We start from the raw sequence: 20,658 nt of genomic DNA on the forward strand, positions 1-20,658 counted from the left end.
ATGTCAAGCTGTCACGTCACGTCACGTGTTGGGCCCCAAGCAGTTGAAGATACAATGGTCGACCAAGACCATTTCGGCATAGTTCCTGCGCGATCAAACGGAAATTGCGTGCGATTGCCCAGGGTTACTCAACCGAAATTAACCGGGGTTACTCAACCGAAATTAACCGGGGTTACTCAACCGAATGTGAGCAGAGATGAGATAGCCCTCGCCCACTCTGCAAGAGCCTACCACCGAAAGGCACACAAGCCACGTCCCGCACAGAGCGAAGACGGGAAGGAAAGAGGAGATGGATGTCCCGAGTCGCAGGACGAGCAGTTCATAAAGACATAAATATGCTCACTTTGTATGTAGTCTCGAGTCCAGAAAATCCAAGCGATCTTTTCACCATTTTCTTCCCTTCATCAAAACTGCCGAGAAGCCATCACGGGGTTTTTCCCCCTAATTATTCTCAAGTCAAGCTTCTGTGGTTGACCAACTTAACATGAAAGCGTATTTTCCGTTTGCCTCGTCCTGTGCGCCACGGGTTGGCCCAGTCACGAGTCCTACTCTGTGACTTGGCACGTCCCGTGTTCTGTCAAAGCGCGCTCTAGCGTCGTGGATAACCAGTCACGGGTCGCGCATGCTTGCACTCACGACTCGTGACTGAGGATTGTCTCGGGATACGGATGCACTTGACTCCAACACTCTGACAAACACCAGCGCCTCCCGTCCAAGTTGGAGCTGCATCTGCCAGCACGAATGCGCAACACAGACGATCACTCACCACTTCTTTGATTTCTGACCGTACCATTCACGATTGCCAAAGTGAAGCATCTGCTTACCTTGCACCCGTCTCTCAGCATCGGTAACCACCTTTTCTCTTTCCAAGCACCAGCACGACAGTCCCATCTTCAAAAAAAGCTTGCGCGTCTTGACCGTCATGCTCTAGCAATCGGACGCGAGGAAGCTCAGCTCTTGACCACTGCTTTCATACACCTAGCGCACTCCCACAACCGTCTTGTTAGACGCAAGTGTGCCGACAAAATGGCTTCAGGCGAAGCGTTGGCCCTTCTCAAGAGTATAGACTCGCCTGTGTCTATGCGTGCAACACCGAGTTCACCTCCGGCTAGACGTGCCGGTCACGTTCGCTCTTCCTCTATTCTCAGCTCCAGCAGCAGTGTCTCGTGAGTTTTCCCTTGCATGGTTCCCACACATGAGCGCTCTAGCTAACCAATCTGTTCCAACTTGGCCGTCCTTCCCGCGGCTCAGTATTCCTTCACGCTCATCTTCCGTCATGATGAGTCCAGCAGCAGTACCAGTGCGCAGATCATCTATCCTACACTCCACGAGCAAGAGCAGAATCCAGGACGTCTCTCATCCAAGCTTGCCCCCATCTGCCTCTGATCTCGCAGACAACATTGCATCCTTGACACTTGCCGACGACCTAGAATCAGCTCCGTCAAAGACTCTTGGAGTAACAGGTGTCGGCCTCGAAGCGGTCTCCGACTTGAGCTGTGACGACATGCATGCACGAACGCCGCAACCAAGATCTGGAGCCTTTCCGTCTTTTGTTCTTTCACCCACTGCGCAAAGTCGGCCGGCAACCACAAGCACTGCCCTTTCGTCCGAGCTGAGCTTTGGTCAGACGGATCTCTTTGAAATCGACGAAGAGATCGGTGATGCGCATGATGCCATTCAGATCATTCAAGGTCACATCTTTTCGATCCAAGAACAACGCCATGGTGCCAAGGTCGATCCGGATCTGAAACAAGCAGCTCATGCAGCTACACACGTTCAGTCGGCGCTCGAAAGCTCGCCCTCTGGATCCTCCTTGAGTGGCATCGACATATCCCTCATGCAGCTCGATGAAAAGCTCGAGGCTCTCTCACGCATCATGCAACAGTTAGACGTCCGCATCGCCGAGCTGCGACAAAGCGGCACTGAGGAAAACCAAGGCGAGGCAGCGGATACTTCCATCATCGACAAAGAACTGAGCCTTTGGCAAGCACACGCCCGAAGAAGCAGCATCAGCAGCATCGACAGTTTGGGCAGCTTCGATGACCAGGCGCTTCCTGGATTTGCGCCAGCCCTGACGCCACGCGCGTTACGCACAAAACACGACGACCTCTGCTCTGAATGGACGGCGGTGCAAGACGAAGTCGACGCTCTGCGAAAGGAGCTCGCTGATGACAAGTACCTCGACGTTTTCCGATCGATCAGTACCCAAGCGGAAGGCATGATGGACAGCTTGGACAAGGCCGTGCTGTTGTGCAATGCATTCGTCCTCCAGGTGCAGCACGATCATTTGGCTGGAAAGCTTCACCGAGCAGCTGCGATCGAAAACGAGCTCGAAGCAGAATACGACATTCAAGCCAAGCATGACGAGCTCGTCTCCCTGTCAAAGACTTTTGACGTGAAAAAGTCGTACTACTTGCCGGCCTGTCAGCAGGTCCTTTTCAGTCTCGACAAAGGATGCAAGGAGCGGCAGACCTCGAATGGTACCATCCTCCGTCGCCTCTCGGACCTACGCTCCCGCTGGCGCAATTTACGCGACGAGTTAACCAAAACTGAAAGAGATCTCAAGCGCATGGAGGCGCTTTTTCGACGCGTGCGCTCTGATAGCAGCGGTTCATCCATCATTAACGACGCAGCAAGTCCGGCAACCTCGGTAGCAAGCCTTCCATCGCTTCCTTCCAAGTTGCGGGCGAGTACGTCGGTGCAATCAGGGCTGGGTAAGGGCACGCCGACTCGTGCTTCGGCACTATCCTATGGCACGCCACCCTCGTCATCATCGGCATCGTCCCGCATTGTGAGTGGGCCCGGCCGTCTACCAAGCAGCTCTTCGCTGGGTTCCAACCTCTCCAACACACCGACCACAGTTGAGACTCCACTGCGTTTGAGGCGCATCTCTGCCACTGCAGACTCACTCGGACTGCATGCCAAGCCCGTTTCAGCATCGCCTCGAGCTGGTCCTGCAGGGCAGCTCGAAGTACCGAGACTAGCGCAGCGCGCCAGTAGCAGACCTCTGAGCTTCTCGGTGTCGCCATTAGCTATAGATAGTCCAATCCGTAACCGGGCCACTTCGATGGCCAATGCAGCTACCGGCGCGGTGGAAAAAGGAATCCTAGGAAGGTCTCCAGGCGCAAGACCGGTGTCCGTCGTTAGCAGCCGCAAAGGCGTGGGCCAAGATGTGCCAGGCACGCCCAGTCGTCCTCCTCCGTCGAGCTTCAAGTCGTCATGGCACGATCTTGAAACTGCTGGTGGCAGTCGAACCGCGGGTACACAGCCTCAGTCGATACCACGCTCCGAGTCGCAGGTCATGTGGCCATCCCACTCACAGTCTTGCGAGCCTGAAACAGACCAGCAAGACTCGATCGAGTATCTCAAGTTTGGACAAGGCTCATCTACGTCCCGCCCGACTTCATCTGCTGGTCAATACTATCGACCACCGTCAGCGCAGGGCAATGTTGGTGATGCGCGTTCCAGGAAGCGAGAGTCAATGATTCCTCGTCTCGCAGTCCGAAGTCCAGATGCAAGCATCCCACTGAGCCGACCGGGATCGGCAATGTCGCAGGCATCGTCATCGACGCCGATGCGATACACGGGTGCCTCGAGGCTCAGCATGCAAACACCCGAACCAGCCATTGTAGCCAGAGCACAGAGACTCAACATGTATGCGCGTGCACCTTCGACCGGAATGGCAGGTACGCCGACGTCGAGCAAGCGAGCCAGCAAACCACCACCCACGCGACGAAATGCAGCGTCGTCGTCGGGCCGTGCGACGCCACTCTCAGCAGCGGCGCTGGCTTCGTTACCAACCGCAGAGCCGAACTCGTCTCTCAAGAGATCGAGCATCTCAAATCTAAGATCGCTCAACAACGGTCGCACAACGCCGACATTTAGCGACCATGGATCTGTGGGAGGCATGTCTACGGGAACCTGGTACGCGCCCGCTCGAGGCGCAAGGGGAGTCTCTGGTGCAGGGTCGAGGATCGGATCAGGATCGGTGGCCGGAAGCAGCTACGGTATGACGGGCGCAATTGAACAGTACCGACCCAATCCGAATGACGCGCTGGATGTCGAGGTGGCTGCCATCTGCAACGGTTTGGGAGTAGCTTTGGAACGTATTGACCCGCCGCTTCCTCGAGGCGTGAGGCTGGAGGAAGGACCAGGCAAGGACAACCGCACGCAGTACGAGATTGGAGGACGAAAGACGATGTGTCGACTGCTCGAGCTGCACCGTCCCGCTGGAAGCGCTGGAGCAAGGGCGGGAACCAAGGCGAAGAAAATCTTGGTGCGCGTGGGAGGAGGCTGGCAGGACCTGGAGCAGTGGCTACTGGCGCGGCTCAGCGCAAGCTAGGGGTTGCAACGTGGATGCTCGAAATGCTATGCTCAGTGCCTTGGATTTGATGGAATCTTCGAGACCGGATCACGTGTGCAAGGAATTCGAGCGCTATGAGTGAATATACGCAAGTGCTTTCAAATAATGAATGGTTTGTGACTGCAAATTGTCATACAAATACATGTGGGTCAGAACGCTTCACGTAGGTGGTGGCGCCAAGCTAAGCAGAAACAGATCCAGATGCCGAGCCGAGGACTTGGACGTCTTGTTGATGAATTTTGAGCTGGTCGATTTGGTGTTGAAGCGAGTTGAGGTCGATCTTTCCGAACCTCCTCTGGCGTGGGGTGCCGGCAGGCAGTGGGAAAGTGGTTTCAGGATTGGGAGAGACCGCAATGTATCTGCGACGCTGCTTTTTGGAGGCTGGGTGAGGAGTAGCCGTGAGTTCCTTGGAATGGAAATGAGAAGCAACAATCGGCTTGATGGGAAGCTTGACGCCAGAAGACAAAGTAGCTGCTGCTTGGACGGGGGATGCCGTTGTCGAGGGTGCATCGACGTAGAAGAAATGAACGTAGCCTGGAGCTGTGGCAAAGATCGTGTGATCCTTGCCGATTGCAGCGTTCGGGCCTGGATGCCACGAAGTGCCACGCTGCCTGAAGATGATCTGACCGGGATAGACGTATTGGCCGGTCTGCTTCTTATAACCGAGGCGTTTACCGGGAGAATTGCGGTTGTTTTTGGTGGAGCCACCACCGCGCTTGGTCGAGTTACGTGTCTGGATCGATCCTCCAAAAGCAAAGGCGGGAATGATGCCGGTCATTGGGGCAATGCTGGCAGAAGCGATGGCGAGCGAAGCAGGTGCATGCGATGTGGGAGCTCGAGCTGCTGCTGCGATGGCTGTGCGCCTAAGCAATGACGTAACGCCGGTGAGCATCGTGAGAAAAGGTGAGACGTCCTGAGAGCAACTTGTGATTCCGAATATAGAGCAGTTGAGATGATCGATCTAGTAGAGTGCAAGGTGCAGATGCTGCGACATAGTGGTGAAGCAGGAGGATCACGCCAGAAGTGAAACCAAGTCGTGAGTGAGCTTTGCTGAGTCACGTGCAAAGCGGTCAAGATCACAGGATGCTGACTAAGAACCCTCCGTTCAGGCTCGCGAAGAAAAAAAAAATGTAATCCCAACTTAGAAGAAACCAGGCTCAAATTGCGTCTCATTTCCAAATTTCTTCTTCTTGTGAATCACGAATCACGAATCACGATTGTGAGTGTTACCCACTCACGACTCGGAACGCGGCGGAAGGGAGCGAAAAACCAAATTCGAGGTTTAGGTAGAGAGGTTCAAATTTCTGGACAATCAGAATTTGGCGACATTCTGTGATTCACGATTCACGATTCAACGATTCGTGATTCGTGATTCGGTTGACAAGAGAGCGGCGAGAGATTTGAGTGTGTGCTGAGCAAAACGGTGCAAACTTGAGAGAACTTGGCGGCTCGTTTCTTCTTCACACTCACGACTCGACTTTTGTCCAACTCTCTTCTCTCTGTCATCATCATCATCACCACGCCAAAGCTGTTCTCCTCGCTCACGTTTGACATCACACGGTCCGGCCTGATTCGCATCACCTTCTGACACGGTTCTGTTTCGCCTTTAAAACCCACTAGCACGCCATCATGGTCTGGCCTTTCTCTGCCAGCAAATCCGCAGATGCGTCCTCCTCATCATCGTCAGCGCAGCCCGCCTTTGAGGCCGTTGCGCCTGCACCAGTCGACTCCACGCGCAACTCGAATTCTACGCCGGAAAGCCCCACCGACTATCTTCGCAGCCATGCTTTCCAGCAACCTTCTTCGGCATCACCATCCACATCCGCCTCTGGCGCTGATTACGTTCCTAATGCAGCTTCGCTGCTCGGCGATACGTCACTCGACCTTGGCTCGCTTTCGCCGCTCGCCGGTTTGGGTAAAGATGACCTCGAATACCTCGACCTGACCGATGGTGCGCCGTCGAGCATGGAAGGAGCACGAACCGCGGTCCCCTCGCGAGGCTGGTCAGATGACCTCTGCTACGGCACTGGCACTACTTATCTCTCTGGTCTGGCCATCGGCGGTCTTTTGGGAGCTCGCGAGGGCCTGTTTCGTCCTCTTGGCATTGACAATCCCACTTTCCGTCTGCGACTCAACGCGGTCCTCAACCAGGTCACCCGACGAGGCTCGTTCTTTGGCAACTCGGCTGGTGTTATCGCTCTCATCTACAACCTCGTGGATGCGTCCATCGACGGCGTCCGTGGCAAGCACGACATCTACGGTGCTGTGGCTGCTGGTGGTGTCTCTGGCGCTCTTTTCAAATGCACTGCCGGTGTGCGCCTCATGGCTGTGGCAAGCACCATCATGATGGGTGCTGCCGCCACCTGGACCTTGGCCAAGCAATCTCTTCTCTAAGCTCGGCCTGCAGGGTATGCAGATGCACCGCCTACCTTTTAATCCAATCGATGCGCTTGGATACCCTCGATGCCGAATGGATCTTGCAATGTGCAAATCCACGTCGACGCTCTGTCCTTCCCGCGCACACACACCCACACACCGCTCTAGCCAATAGACCCTCGATCCCCCGCCAAAGCCAAATCTCTTTGAGCCCCCACGCAGATCCGCAATGTACACTATCTCGAGCCATGCTCTCGTCTCAAAAACCATTGGCTTCGAAAATATGGTTCTCACCATCCTTCCTAACGTCTTCCTGGCCATGCTCTGGATCGCCCTAAGGCTTTCACACCTCGTCCAACGGAAACCGGTCGCATCTTCCGTCCATAGTGCAGACTCCCTCCTCGTGGCTCGAACCACCGTTGCTAGTCTCACATGCTGCCTGAACCCATCTTCAATGGGTCTGCGAGTTTGTCTCCACCCGCATAACAGAAGTCATCCTGCGTGGTCTGAAAACCACTCGCGTCAGCATCATCATCTACGGCTCTCCACGCACCAGAAACTTTTTTCTCGATTCACTCGCCGCGCTGGTGGATGTCGTTCAGTTCTCCTGTCTTCCACAGAACGTCGGCATCAAATTATCCCAGAAGAATACTTGGACACGTGAAATCTATCTCGTCTCCGATTGTCATTCTGCCTGGGCTACGATGGTGCCATCACAATCCGTCAAAAGCTGGAGGAAGAGAACAATGCTTTGCCGCTGCTCGCTGTCGATTTTGAGACTACGGCCAATCTCACTTCGCTTGCCCAACTTCTGAAACAAGATTCCAAAGTGTGTTTCGTGACTATCTTCCTGGCTGCATGCAATGTTTACTGTCGTATGCCGTTGCCCAAATGCCATCAAGCACGTTACACAAGAACAAAGTATAGGGAGGCGTGGACACTCTGTGATTCTGAACAAAGAAGCCGTGGGGTTGCGTGATAAGAAAACAAGTCTAGTTTCTCAGAAAAGGCCACAGCTTCCGAGCCGGCTTGGCGGAAAAAGCAAAAGGGTGATATCAACAATAAACACGTGTCAGCGTTCTGTCGATTCTCACCTGTCTTACGCTGTCGAGCACGAGGCCTCTACATCTCAGAAGTGAGATGGCATGCCACGACGTCATGCTGGGTAAGTAGCAACCTCGTCGTGAGCACTTGTTCTGGAAGATCCGTGGAGAGTGCTAGCAGCGTGGAAGACAGCAAAGCGTTGGGCACAAAAGCCATTGTCTCGGTCGGGCAGGCCTTTCAACAGGTCAGGGACAACCGGCGGGAATAGGTTGTGGTGCTGGACAATCATTCAGTACCGCAGCCAGGAGGAGCGCCGAGTCAGGCTTTTGCGACCTGGTAAATGTCGAGAGCCGGTGAAGGTCACAAAGAATCAGGTGGATGCTGTGAGTTTGCTTTGGCCGGGATCAGTGCGTAGGCAGAGGTTTTATATGAATCTTCGGCCGTTCCTCGCTGTCCTTAGCTGTCCGTCATCTGGACATTTTCTTGCCTTACACAGTATGTGACAGACCTTGGAATTTAGTATGCGAAGCACTGGTCCACAATGAAGACCAAGCTTGGTGTATAAATTTTTAAAATAAAAAAAAACCCCAAAAAATACAACACAACACAACACAACAACAATGAAGACTAAAGTCTCGTTATTTTCGTCCAGCGGAAGTCCTGCACGATACCAGGACGGGATACGCTATCTGATTGAGATCTTCGGCGAGCTCGCGCTTCAAGAGCTGGCTGTACTGATTCTACGTTCAGCGTCAATGGACCCTACTGATTATAATATACCGTACACACCAACGAAATTTCGACGCCTTGACGAAATTTAAGGAGACTATATAATTCTTGGTTTTTGACGGCATCTTCGGCCCGAGACTGTGTCACACAGTACAGAAATTTTGGCCTTTCACACCTATGCTTAATCTATCTTATTTTCCGGATGGTCAGTTCAGAAGACCTGGACCCAGGCTTGGGAATCGTGCCCGCGGGGCTCCAAGCTCAAGGCAATTTTCCATTGAACAGGTTATGTTGCGCAATTTGTACACAAGTACCTTGCTGTCTTACCGCAGAGACAAAAAGACAAGCGTACACCAACGTGGACTTTTCTGCGTTCCTGTCCACAATGCTGTTGGTCCGCGCCCACTTATTCCTCCCCTCGAGTCCTGCGCATGTTATGGTCTGTACAAAGCAGGCGTTGCTTTCCATTTGCTTTACACTTGGCTTTCCGCTCAGCTTGCCCTGGTATTCTGAGGCTCATTAACACGTCCGTCGTCGCTGTCGAACTTTGGAGCCATCCCGAGGCTGCCTTCGTCTTACAGGGACGAAGCTTTGGACAGCACCTGTGAAGTGGACCTCGCTGAACATGCCGGAGCGCTTCCCATGCTACACTTACTTCCCAAGTGGTGCATAAATTTACCCACGCGTTCCCGCTAAAAAGCAAGGTCTAGCGTTAGTGTTCACCCTCCTGAACATGATTGAGCTTGCTGGTGCATTGGCACACGCAGTTTTCGGAGACACAATCTTCTCACAGTAGTGGGGAAAGCGAACAAAACCTGGCTTCAAGTATTTATAATATTATTATGAAACCTTTGGTTCCACCTTTATCTCGAATATAATTAACTTATCAAAAAACGAAAATTCTGCTCTTAAGTTTCGAATCAGAGTTCTTTGCGTGGAAGTCACGCAACTCTTGATAACATCACGACAACCGAATACAGCTGTGCTAATTACCGAGCAAGGACATTCCCGTTCCCTGTTGTGTGTGTCGATTATGGGTGCGAGACCGAAAGCAAAGTACGAAACCGTGTTGGCGTCGCAGTTTCCAGATTGCACCGTAGTTGCCGTGGCGCACAAGACCGCAACCTTAATCGGATTCGACCATATCATCTGTATGGCTAACGGCAACGTCGTTGAGTCAGGAACGCCAGCCCAGCTTCTCCAAGCAAGGGGTGAACCCGGTGCGCGGTCCACCGGACAGAAGTGCGTTTAAGAAAAGTAACGTGCAGAAGCAAACCGACTTCAATGCAAAGATCAGACTTAGGCGCCTGCCTTACGCTTCGGATTCGACTTCGATTCTTGACATTCTTGACCAGTACGCAACAGCACAGGTCCAGGTTTGCCCAATCGAGCTTCTGTCTTGCATACTTAATAGAAAGACTTCTTTATGTTCACAAGCTATCCCCCCATGCGTTCGCACAAGACTCAAGCTTGATCCTCTTCACTATGTCTTGGACTTTTGCAGAGCGCGCGTGCCGAGCGCTACCCTCGTCGCTCAACCCTAAATTCCAAAATCATCACTTCACTCGCCGATTGTTGTGGGCCGTTCTTGCAACCCTAACCCCCATCCCTCCTCGTAAGGCTCAGTCAGGCTTCCGCGTTCTCGTGCACCCTCCGTTCCACCCACACGCGATGTTCGACCGGCGATGCCCCTTATGCCCACGGCCGGGAGCCCGCACTAGCTCGAGGCAGGCAGTTCTGTCTTCTTGCTGTTTATGTCACTGTTTCGTATGGAATGATGGCGTGAGTAGCCTCGTGCTTGTGATGGTGATAGCGCCATCCCTTTCACAGTGCCCCGGGTTCAATGCAGCGAAAGCTGTAGGGAGGAAGTCAGGTCTAGTCTCTTTTAGGGAACATGAACGCTCCTGCAAAAGTGACTCGATATCAAGATGCTACCCTTCTGAGCAACCACTTGGCTGGCAAGGAAAGGTCCAAAGTGTCACAATTGTTGCTGGATGGGCTCGATCTTCTCTGTGGGGTCGTGAATAAAGATGGTCGCGGTGGCGGGCTCGTAGTGTGCGCTTTCAATAGTGACGTTGGGATCATCTGCATAACCGCGTAACAGATCAATAAATTGATCGATTACTTTGCGGCCATCATCGACAGATGACTGCTGACGTGTTTGAATGCCAATATTAAAGATGATCACACCGCCTTCGTCAGTGTATTCTTTTTGCCGACTGGAATGCTGCGACATGATTGTGCCTTCGATTGAGGGGTAGACGTGTGATGACAGAGGGCTATGAAGGCAATGGCTGAAGGGCAAGAAGGTGGTGGTAGTAGGGTTGGTGAAGCAGGAAGGCATCGAGGAGAGAAAACAGATAGGTAGTGCATCCAGGGCCTCGCCTACAGTACAGTCGCCTGCATTCAAGTTACATGGAATGAGTCAAAATCTGAGTTCGCTTCAAACGGTGCTTGAAAACTCAAGATGGGTCGCACTAGGGTCCTTGTCGAATCAACACTCACGACTTTTTTTTCATACACCGACCCAAGCCTATAGAGGCTTATGCGGGAGTCAAGAATCAAAGATACAGGCTGTAGACAGTGGGTCACGTGACGGCGCAATGTGCTGTACGGTTAAATCCGCCCCTGCTCAGTCATGATGCATGGGTGGGCAAGGGGGTCCGAACGACGTCTCGGCCGGTTGGCCGTGTTGCCGGATGTTGGTGTCTGGAATAAGGTGGACTGAGGTGTGGTAAAGGAGAGTGAAGGAGTGAGAAGGTTATGGACTGAGCGACAGTGGTGTACCATGTACAGGAAAGCGCGCTCTCAAGTACGCAGTCACCGCTGTAGCGAATTTTGGCTCATTTAGGACCTGTTTGAAGGAAGTGAGTCGCTGGTTCCGGGCCAGGTGACCAGCCTGGCGGAGGGACTCCTCAAGTCTCCCTCGGGGGAGTGCTAGGTTGCGGCAGAGAAGAAGGTGGAGGCGGTCCTCCCGAGAACCGCATCGGTCACATTTGTCAGTCTTGCCTGGGACCTTGCGCTTCTTGAGGTAAGAATTTGTGCTCGCGTGTCCGGTTCTGATCTGGGCCAGGATGGAAACCTGATCCCTGGGGAGATGTTTGGATAGCTTGACAGTCTCGCCCACTCTCAAGGTATTGATAGCCTTGAGCTCTGAGCCCCGGGCGGTTGATTCCCAAGCCTTGGTCCAGGCCTGCATTGTCCTCTGGAGGAGAGCGTGCCTGACGGCAGCTTCCTCTCGGTGGTCCGCCGGAAGTCTGGTTGCATCATCGGCAGCTCCTTGGGCAAGGGTGTCCGCTCTTTCGTTTTCCGGTATATCTCGGTGGCCAGGGATCCAGACCACGGTGACACGCGAAACGAGACGCTCTGCATCCCAAATTGGTAGGGATACACAATTGCATACAGAAAACGTTTGTGGATTGACGAGTCAGACTAAACGTGCATTGTCAGCAACTGACCCCCATGGAATAGAGCTCCCGGCGATCGAAGACCACGTTCGTCGACTGGTCACGCCATGACGCAGCTTCAGTGTGGAGGAAAGTGAGGGCCAACGACCAGAAGAGCATGGAGTGCACAAATCCTGATGTCATGTTGATCCAGGACATAATTAATTGGTGCAAGTAAGGGTAGAGCGAGGGATGCGCGTACTAGACACAAGAACGCCTGCAACTGTTGAGATTGCCGCGGTGAAGATAAAGACAAGCTCGGGTATGTGAGCGTGTAGGCCAGCTCCGTAGATCCAGGAGGTCATCACGGGGCAAATCGTGCACATGACGCTGTTCAGGAATGACAATGCTGCAGAAAGATCCTCTGTCTCGGTGCCCTCAGGGACCAACATCGACGCAAGTGAGGCTATTGTGGACTCTGATGGACAGGACATGCTATAGAAAGCCAAGCCGAGACAGAACAGGGGAAAATTGCCGGCAGCTCCGGCTGCCGCGAGGACGAGCCAGCCTGCAGCATCGAGAAGGAGCGCACCAACAGAAAGGACACGCTCAGCAGCAGCAGGTCCACCTGTGACTACTTGCTCGTTGACTGGTCCGTCATCCTCGTCGAGACGCAAGGGGCGCGTCGGTTCAAAATATTGACGTGATCGCTTTGCGAGTAGAGGAAAAGCAAGGGCCAGCCAGAAGGTCCCAAAGCCATTAAGCCAGCCTAGCATTAAACTGAGCTCTTTTGCATGCAATTCAAAGCGAGACGGACAGTACACTAGGAGCGTGTTGGTCGCAATTCCAATCTGGTTCGTCAACATGTACGCAGTGATGACCCGACTTAGACTCCAATCTGATTTTCTTGTGGCCGGATTCTGGATTGGTCGTGCGAGGAGACGTAAGGGATGAAGGGCGTTTATGAAGCCGCGTCTGAGCTTGCTCAAACTGCCTGTGTTCTCAGGCGCGGAGGTAAGAGCATCCGCAACTGCTTCGTCTGTGGCCGCATCAGGTAGTGTTGGAGAGGTAAAGACTTTCTCTGCGAGCGAGGGTATCTTGAAGCAAGCCAAAATAGAAGAGATTGAGATCGCGGCTCCAAGTTTCAAGGGTAGTGCATCGATCAAAAGGTCCGAATGTGTGTCGAGCGGAAGGGTTTGCAGCAAGAGAGCGGCACCAACCGAGCCGATGAGCTTGTTGGCAGACAGCCTTGCCAGCCATGTAGATCTTGACGATGGAGGCACTGAATCGATCACAATGGCACGTGAGGCGATTTCAAAAAGCATGTCTGGACATCCAAGTGCGCCAGAAATAAGAGACTCTGCCACCATCATGCGAAGACCTGCCTTAGGTGTTATCTGCCAGTTGGGAAGGAACCACGGCCTTGGGATTTCTCGTGTGTGCCCTGCAACCAGGACTGGGAAATAGAGATGCAGCGTGAGAAGCACCGTACCCAAAGTCACATAACCTCTGTAGCCAAGCCGTTTGATGAGGGGTGGCGAGAGAACAAGCGCGAAGAAGCAGGACGCTAGATTGCTAACGCTGACAATGTACGCAAGCACACTGGAGGTACGAGCATCTACATCTGCCAGGCGACAGTCAACGAGAACTGAAGATGATGAAGGCTGCAAGCCATAATGTTCGGCGCAAGCAAGGCTGTGAACAAGGCCGACCTTGGAGGTCGTTCCGATGCTGCGAGCAAATACAACAACCAAGTAGACAGCGAAAAGACTCATCAGCGCTGTCTTGGCTCGTTGCCTGAGGTCTGTTGGCGATTCATTGTGGCTTGCAAAGCTCCTTACGTCATTTTGAGCGTCGTGATGGAGCAGAAACGTCTCCTCTGTGGGTGAGGTCAACACCATGTTAGATGAAGGTGTGATAGACCATCCAAGTATTGCAGTAGATGGACGAAAGAAGCACGGATACAGGAGCAAGCGAGGCCCTTGCATCGTTCGGATTGACAAGAGGTGCGAGCACTGTGAGACATCCAGGAAAGAAATGGAGGTGCCTGACGAGCAAGAAACTAACTTGTAGTCTGAGCAGAGTGTCAACACCGTCTTATCTTGAAGAATTAATTCGCGCTTGCTGGACGACACTTCAACCTTACTCTCTTCAATCTTCCCAATTTCGCTCACTGTTGTGCGATGGCGGAGAGCCGGATCGTTTGAAGACGAAGTTGGTTCTCAACAGGATCATGCATCACGAGAAAGCGTCGTGAAGCAGGAATTCCTAAAGAGACGCTCCGTGTGACTAGTAACATTTAGCGTAAAGCATAATTCTTTCTTGAACCGACCTTGGACCCATGACCCAGATCCAAAATCCAGAATGTCTCTAATTTACACCATTTTGCAACCCTGATCCACGTCGAAATTCACGATTGTTCCAATCAAGCTGTGTTACCCTGGGTGGACATTCACGATTGTACGTCGAATTGGCAGTCAGCTTGCGATAACGATGTGTGTTTAGTTGAAGGGTAGTAATTTTGGTGGTATTTCGATAGCTATGCTGACATGGGAACCGGGACTATTTATGTTCTTTCTTTCGAGGCGTCTTTTTCTGTGACAACCATTTTTCACTTCACTTCTACGCTGCCAGGCCCCAACATTTCTTACTTCAACTTGTTTTTGCCTCTGAATCCATGCTCCAGTTTGGTTCCGAAGCCTTCAGAGCTGAATCTGGCTTGGTAATAGAACGCGTCGCGTCAGAACTTTCACCACCGTCGCTGCTCCATGCTGCTCTGTTGTCTGCATAAGGCAGAACCTTTATAACCTGACCGAATCGCAGTCGTGTTCAGAGTCCAGAGCTCAGCACACGCGCCTTTCCTGGCTTCATAGTGGAATGTATAGGGCTGTAAACTAAGGCGTCCGTCATGGAAGAAGACAGCCCAGAGCCGCCGGAAAGGGAAGCGTGGTGTTACAACTCAGCTTAATATAAATAACACAGTAAAACAATTGGGCTCACATGCCTAAAAGAGGTCTCCGGCCTGGATCCGATTTGACTCGCAAGTTTCAAGAACCTCAGACCAAGCCGCGTAACTGAACTGGCTCGCTCAAAGGTTTATTGTTGAGCTGAATTTGTTCTTCACCGAGGGAATGCTCTGGAGACGGTGGCTCAGTCGACTGCAGATCCAGACAGAGATGGCTCAATGCACTGTACTCATAAGTATCAAATGGTACAATAAATACGTGCTCCCCCTCAAGGGTCGTGACCATCTCGAAGTGCCCGGTGTGCGACGTCGACCAAAGCTTGACCAACATCGGTTTGTACTTATCCCACGCAAAGCTGTCATCTCTTGATTGGCACCACCTCATTTTTGATCGCTTGTCAGAAGATGCAGGCATCTTCGAGGGACTGCAGCGATGGTCCGATTATTCAACCAGTCAGCCAATGTCGTCAACTCGACTTCACTCATCTTCAGCCCACGTTTCTGGCTGTGCCTGTCTGTGTATCGTTCGTGTTGACGAGCTACCGCCGACATGTTGACATTGCGTGGCAACAAGCGAGCGAGCGGATGGTGGTGAGATTTAGGTGATGATCTTGTCGATCAGTGTCTGCCAGAAAGCTGGGTCAAAGTTCTGTTGACCAGGGCCCGACGGCAGCGATGTGTCCTGAGTCTGAGCTGCGCCGTCGAACGCGAGCAGAGGCTGCTGCGACGAGCCATCGGCATACGCTCCAGTTACGGCTGCCAGGCCCGAAGCGGGCAAATTGGAAGAACCATACAAGCAAGGTGCTGTCGTAACACCAGGCTTATTACGAACGTTCTGGCTTTGCATGGAGGTCGGCGTTGCTGAAGTCTGGCTGTTCTGCTGTTGTTGCCACATACCTCCACCGTCGCTGCTGATGGACTGCGCATTCGACATGAGATCGTCAAGCGATTTAGAGGAAGACGGAAGCTCTTCTTTTGTCGCATAGCTCGAAGAGATTGGGGCAGACTGCGATGTCCAGCCGCTCATGACAGCGCCAAGCGTGAGTCCACCCGTATCCCGGTAGTTGACTCCGTTCACGCTGTTCGCAGTCGAAGCGAAGCCGCCAAGCGAAGCTCCTCCGAGTCCATTGAAGCCGCCGCCAAGCCCTTGACCCATTGGCAAACCTGAAGAGCCAGTGCCGCTTCCTGCAGAGCGAAAGGCACCGCCTAGACTTCCAAGTGAATCCAGACCTAAACTAACACCTGCAGCACCACCTCCGATGCTATTTGCGCCGTTGTAGGCAGCGTCGTAGGATGGCATCGTAGCTGCCGCCCACTCGGCCTGGTACCATGCGTCAAAGAACTGCTGTGCATCTTCGCCGCCTCCATTGGCAGTTGAAGCTGGTGCCAAAGACGGAGTTGATGAAGCATCCGTCAGCGCATCGCCGGCAACGTTAGTGCTTGCGAGCACAGCAGGCAGCGAAGAGGTCGACGGACTGTTCGAGAGACTCTCGGTGGAGCTCATGTGGCCCATGGCATTGCCCAAGCTACGAGGGTTGTGCGTCCAGTCGCCTGAGTCTTGGCGCGACCCAGTAGCAGTTGCAGAAACAGAAGCGGTGCCATAACTGCGTTCAGCCGATGTAGATGCCAAAGTTGGATCTTGGCGTGGCGATCGCGTCACGACGTCGGAGTCAACAGAAGATGGCTGCACTGTACGCGACCTGTCAGCCTCGAAACCGCCTCCTTCACCGTTGACAGATCTCTGAGCACCGAGTCCAAGCAACAGATGAGCGTCTGATTTCTCGTCCCCGCGCTCTGTTTTAGCGTCTTGACTACGCTTGGTCTGTTTTGCTTCGCGAGAATTGGCCTCACCGCGGCGTCCCGTGTCAGTGGATCGAGCCCTTTTCGGAGCTCTTGAAGTAGCGGCATTGGAAGCTGCGGCGCCCTTGGATGTGGCAGCCATGTGTTCGACCTGTTCAATCCTTGATAGAAAGATGCCGATGACGTTTGCTTCGCGATCTCGCATCTCGTCGCGTTGACTCGCAGGCCTTGATTGATACTTGTTGACGTAGTGTGCAAGGTGCGCTTTGAGTTTGGGCGCGTCGGGAGCATTCGGATCCATGAGGAGCACCACGCCTACGACGAGCAACGAGTGAAAATACTTGTACGTACCGATCTGGACGCGATAAAGGAGTAAAGCCTCGTCGTCTGTCTTGAACTTTTGGAGGCTCTGCACAAAGTCGCTACGCATTTCCAGGTCATGAAGAGCGGCGTTGAGGCTTGCTTGGCGGCATGGCAAGAATTTGGCACCATTGGGACCGCCAGATCGAAGCAAGTATGGTCGATGGAGTGCAATCCTGACCGAGTTGATCTCGGTGTGCAGAAGGAAGCGATGGACATTGAGGAAGCCGTAGGTTGAGTCGAGCGACTTGTCACATTCGACGCCATCCTTGGTGAGGCGAGCGCGGAAGTAAAAGGGAAGGTTGTCCTGCAATTCGCGCATGCTCTCATCAAGAGCGAGGACGTCGCTGACGTGCACGGGATGTTGCAGATTCTGAAAAGTCGCCAAGATGCGACCTTCGAGTTCAGCGATACGTTGACGGAAGACTGTGTAGCTATATGCAGTAGGAGGCTCGACGCCTGGAGGCAATTTGGGAGGATGCTTGGGCGCTGGGAAGATGTCTTCGTCCATGACGCCGCTGGGCACTTGAGTGTCGCAAACACGATCGTCAATGACCGCAGGACGCCCGGTGTTGAGAGCAAGAGCTCGATCGAGGAAATAGACGGAAGCCCAAACTCGCCTGCGAGCCTCGGTCTCGGCTGGCGAGAGACCCAACTTGGTTCCGTCACGGTGGAGGCCGATACTGAAAGCCGCACGAACAGCGGAAGAGCCAAGAGTATATGCTTCTCCGATGCGGCGGTCGAGCAAGAGGAAGCGGCAAGAAGCGAGCCATGCGACAATCTGATCGACGTCTTCGCGACCCATGATGGAGCTCATCAGCAAAGCTCTGCGACCGGCGTAGTGGTAGCGTCTTGCGGCTTTGAGCCGGTCGTGGGGCCCTTCAGGAAAAAGAGAGTGTTGTACGGAGAGCATGGCGATGGCGCAGACATTGCAAAGCAGTGCAAAGATGTTGATGTTTTGGACATTGATCTTGGGACCAGAGTTCCAGAAGGCTTCGAAGGATTTGCGTAAGCTCTGTTGAGGGAGTGGCTGACGCATCCAGTTGATGTCGTTGAAAAAGTGGTCTACGAGCACGCTGCAGTGAGCGCGAGTGCTGAATGCACCGAGCAGATCCGGAGTAGGAGCAGTGGGGCAGCCGTACTCGGGCATGACAACATCTAGATCGGAGGGACCCTCGAGGGTCCTGATGGGCAAGTTCAGGGGGGTCGCCTTGGTGGAGCTGCCTGGGAGGTCATCGAGAATGGAGCTGATGCGCATATCCATGGAACCGCCGTTGTAAAAGCCGGTCTTGGGGCTGTATCTACCGTCGGTTTCGAGCTCGTCGATGTCGTCATCATCTTGGTCATTAGGCCGAGCTTGCATCTGCTCGGGAGACTTGAACAGACCAGTGTCGGACGATAGGGGTTTGGAAGAGGGCAAACGATGACTAGGTGTCTGGTCATTGCGAGACGAACTGGGGTGAGGATCTGAACCACGGTTGGTCTGCAACGTGTGTTGGGAGGCTGGAAGGACGGCGGAGGCAAGATGCTGTACCTGTTGTAAAAGCTGTGGCAGATAGTCGTCGAGGATTCTCTCGACACGATGTAGCCTGGAAGCGACATCGTTTGTTTCCTCGCCCGGCTGAAAGGTCTTGCATTGTTCGGGAATCTTTCGGGCGATGCAGTGCTGACAAGGAGTTTCACGGTTACACTTTTGCTTGCGACGGTAGCATTCGGTACAGGCAAAGTGCACACGCTTGCGTTTTCCTGTGCCACGGGAGAAGCTCCTGGAGACGTCCGAGGGTGAGTCGAGATGGTGAGGCTCCGGAGTGGTGGCTGCGTTCGAAGAGGCGCCCTCGCTGTGACGCGAATTGGCGTCGTCGATGAGAGAGCGGCTGATCTTCATTGACAGAGCGTTTGTTGAAGCGAGGTCAGCGATGGCCACGATGATGCATAACTTGAGTCTTCAAGAAAGACGGATTGGCATAGAGGAAGGCAAGCAAAACACACGGATGTGAAATCGTCAACCACGAATCGTGAATCGTGAAAGTAGCCGAGAGGTCCCCCCACCCCGCCAAGCCCAGCTAAGCCCAAACCAAAGTGCAAAGCACCAAGTGACAGAGGAGAGTGGCTGTTAGATGTGCGAAACAGAGTAACAGTAGAGCACAGTCCAATCGTGAATGCTCTGATGGTAGAGCGTCAAGGGTCAGGTTAGCGCTAGGATCGCGATTATTCTTCGTGAGTCACAGGATTCGTGATTCACATTCGGAGGTGGCGATTTTATTGCAACCGGCTTTTCCGTCCTCATGCTGGGCGTGACGCAGTGACGCAGTGACGCAGTGACGCAGTCGTGAGTGAGTGTGTAGCACCTGCTCTTGTTCGGCATTTTCACCGATTTTGCCGCTCCAGAGCGCAGCTCCACTTGTGGCTGTCGTGGACCCCGATCGACTGCTAACTGTAACCTGTCCTAGTCACCTCCCTATCCTCGTAACGATTCGCAAGCCAAGTCGGCGGTGCTCCTCGAGTCTATGGCGCTCCTACGGCATGCAATCAACCGCCTGCGGTACCGATGGCTACTGGCAAAGCGTCTTTCTCTGTACTATCACCCGCCGATTTCCAAGCAGGGTCCATGCCACCCTCTCACCTTTATTTTTTTAACAAGCGTGAAGGGTCACAATCGTGAATCGTGAATCACGAACTCGGATTTCGGAATTGCGGCGCAGCTTCATGCACTCACGCTGTTGGCTGCTGCGCCTTTTGTTCGAACGACGACCTTCTCCTACTTCCACATGGTCATACCTAAAGGATACTTGCCAAACTCAAACCACCATGTCCAAGTGAGTCCTCGAAATCGCTCCTAGAAGTTCGACTCTTTGCTTATAAACCTGCCTCGCCACAAGTGACCATGCAGAAATTGACGGTAGCTACTTTGCTTTGCTCTCGCTCCAAAACCAGGCATCATCCGGATCTCATCCTCTGCCGTAAGCTTCCAGGCATCGCCATTGGCAGGTTATGCGAGAAGGATGATGGCAAGTGGTAAGTATCTCGCCGGTTGTCCAATTGCATCGATTGCTATCCTACACCATGCTAATTCATTTCAAGCTTTTTGCCTCGATTCGTCTCGCAACAGTCCAATCTGTGACTCATATGTCCGACCTTCAACTTTGGTCCGCATCTGTGAAGAATGCAATTTCGGATCCTCAGGCGGCAAGTGCATCATTTGCGGTGGACAGGGTGTATCGGTAAGTTTGTGCGTTCGTCGCTAGCAACTACCTGGTGGCTGCAGATGTACTGACCATACCAAACTCTTGACGCTATAACACCAGGACGCTTACTACTGTGCCGAATGCACAAGGCTCGAAAAAGATCGCGATGGCTGTCCAAAAGTGGTCAATCTCGGTGCGAGTCGCACCGATCTTGCCTATCTACGCAAAGCGAGGAATCAACAGCAACAGTAAGTTGTCCGACTTGCATCGTGACCCTGCCGTCCCAATGGCATCGAGTGAGCTGACTCGTTTCTTGCCTCCCATCACTTCTTTTCATGTTACATGGCAGGTTTCAAAGAGGCTAGTTCATCCTCCCCACCCTATCTGTACTTGTACCGAACCCAGCAATTCCATTTATCATGGCAACTTGATCCAAATTTGGCTCTATCC

At 53.2% G+C, this 20,658-nt stretch overlaps 8 protein-coding genes across 8 annotated transcripts; 4 read left to right on the forward strand and 4 right to left on the reverse strand.

Annotated features, from left to right (window-relative positions):
* Positions 1 to 1,026: 1,026 nt before the first annotated feature.
* UMAG_04487 (uncharacterized protein) lies at positions 1,027 to 4,342 on the forward strand (the record flags this gene model as incomplete). Its single annotated transcript, XM_011392522.1, has 2 exons — positions 1,027 to 1,166; positions 1,252 to 4,342. The coding sequence occupies 2 exons, from the start codon at positions 1,027 to 1,029 to the stop codon at positions 4,340 to 4,342; spliced, it is 3,231 nt and encodes a 1,076-aa protein (XP_011390824.1).
* A 202-nt stretch (positions 4,343 to 4,544) lies between these two features.
* Positions 4,545 to 5,255, reverse strand: UMAG_04488 (mitochondrial 54S ribosomal protein bL27m; the record flags this gene model as incomplete). The annotated part of the gene is made up of 1 exon (XM_011392523.1): positions 4,545 to 5,255. One exon carries the CDS (start codon positions 5,253 to 5,255, stop codon positions 4,545 to 4,547), a length of 711 nt encoding a protein of 236 aa, XP_011390825.1.
* A 737-nt stretch (positions 5,256 to 5,992) lies between these two features.
* On the forward strand, positions 5,993 to 6,757 carry UMAG_04489 (putative TIM23 complex essential channel-forming subunit; the record flags this gene model as incomplete). The annotated part of the gene is made up of 1 exon (XM_011392524.1): positions 5,993 to 6,757. The coding sequence occupies one exon, from the start codon at positions 5,993 to 5,995 to the stop codon at positions 6,755 to 6,757; it is 765 nt and encodes a 254-aa protein (XP_011390826.1).
* A 2,595-nt stretch (positions 6,758 to 9,352) lies between these two features.
* Positions 9,353 to 9,661, reverse strand: UMAG_11980 (uncharacterized protein; the record flags this gene model as incomplete). The annotated part of the gene is made up of 1 exon (XM_011392704.1): positions 9,353 to 9,661. One exon carries the CDS (start codon positions 9,659 to 9,661, stop codon positions 9,353 to 9,355), a length of 309 nt encoding a protein of 102 aa, XP_011391006.1.
* A 135-nt stretch (positions 9,662 to 9,796) lies between these two features.
* Positions 9,797 to 10,540, forward strand: UMAG_11981 (uncharacterized protein; the record flags this gene model as incomplete). The annotated part of the gene is made up of 1 exon (XM_011392705.1): positions 9,797 to 10,540. The coding sequence occupies one exon, from the start codon at positions 9,797 to 9,799 to the stop codon at positions 10,538 to 10,540; it is 744 nt and encodes a 247-aa protein (XP_011391007.1).
* Positions 10,491 to 10,856, reverse strand: UMAG_04490 (uncharacterized protein; the record flags this gene model as incomplete). Its single annotated transcript, XM_011392525.1, has 1 exon — positions 10,491 to 10,856. The coding sequence occupies one exon, from the start codon at positions 10,854 to 10,856 to the stop codon at positions 10,491 to 10,493; it is 366 nt and encodes a 121-aa protein (XP_011390827.1).
* Positions 10,857 to 15,461: 4,605 nt separating this feature from the next.
* On the reverse strand, positions 15,462 to 18,908 carry UMAG_11982 (uncharacterized protein; the record flags this gene model as incomplete). The annotated part of the gene is made up of 1 exon (XM_011392706.1): positions 15,462 to 18,908. The coding sequence occupies one exon, from the start codon at positions 18,906 to 18,908 to the stop codon at positions 15,462 to 15,464; it is 3,447 nt and encodes a 1,148-aa protein (XP_011391008.1).
* Positions 18,909 to 19,831: 923 nt separating this feature from the next.
* UMAG_11983 (putative Pre-mRNA splicing factor ini1) lies at positions 19,832 to 20,573 on the forward strand (the record flags this gene model as incomplete). The annotated part of the gene is made up of 5 exons (XM_011392707.1): positions 19,832 to 19,839; positions 19,958 to 20,038; positions 20,133 to 20,244; positions 20,329 to 20,456; positions 20,558 to 20,573. 5 exons carry the CDS (start codon positions 19,832 to 19,834, stop codon positions 20,571 to 20,573), a joined length of 345 nt encoding a protein of 114 aa, XP_011391009.1.
* Positions 20,574 to 20,658: the final 85 nt, after the last annotated feature.

This window comes from Mycosarcoma maydis, chromosome 13 (assembly GCF_000328475.2).
Source record: "Mycosarcoma maydis chromosome 13, whole genome shotgun sequence".
NCBI classification, from domain to species: domain Eukaryota; kingdom Fungi; phylum Basidiomycota; class Ustilaginomycetes; order Ustilaginales; genus Mycosarcoma; species Mycosarcoma maydis.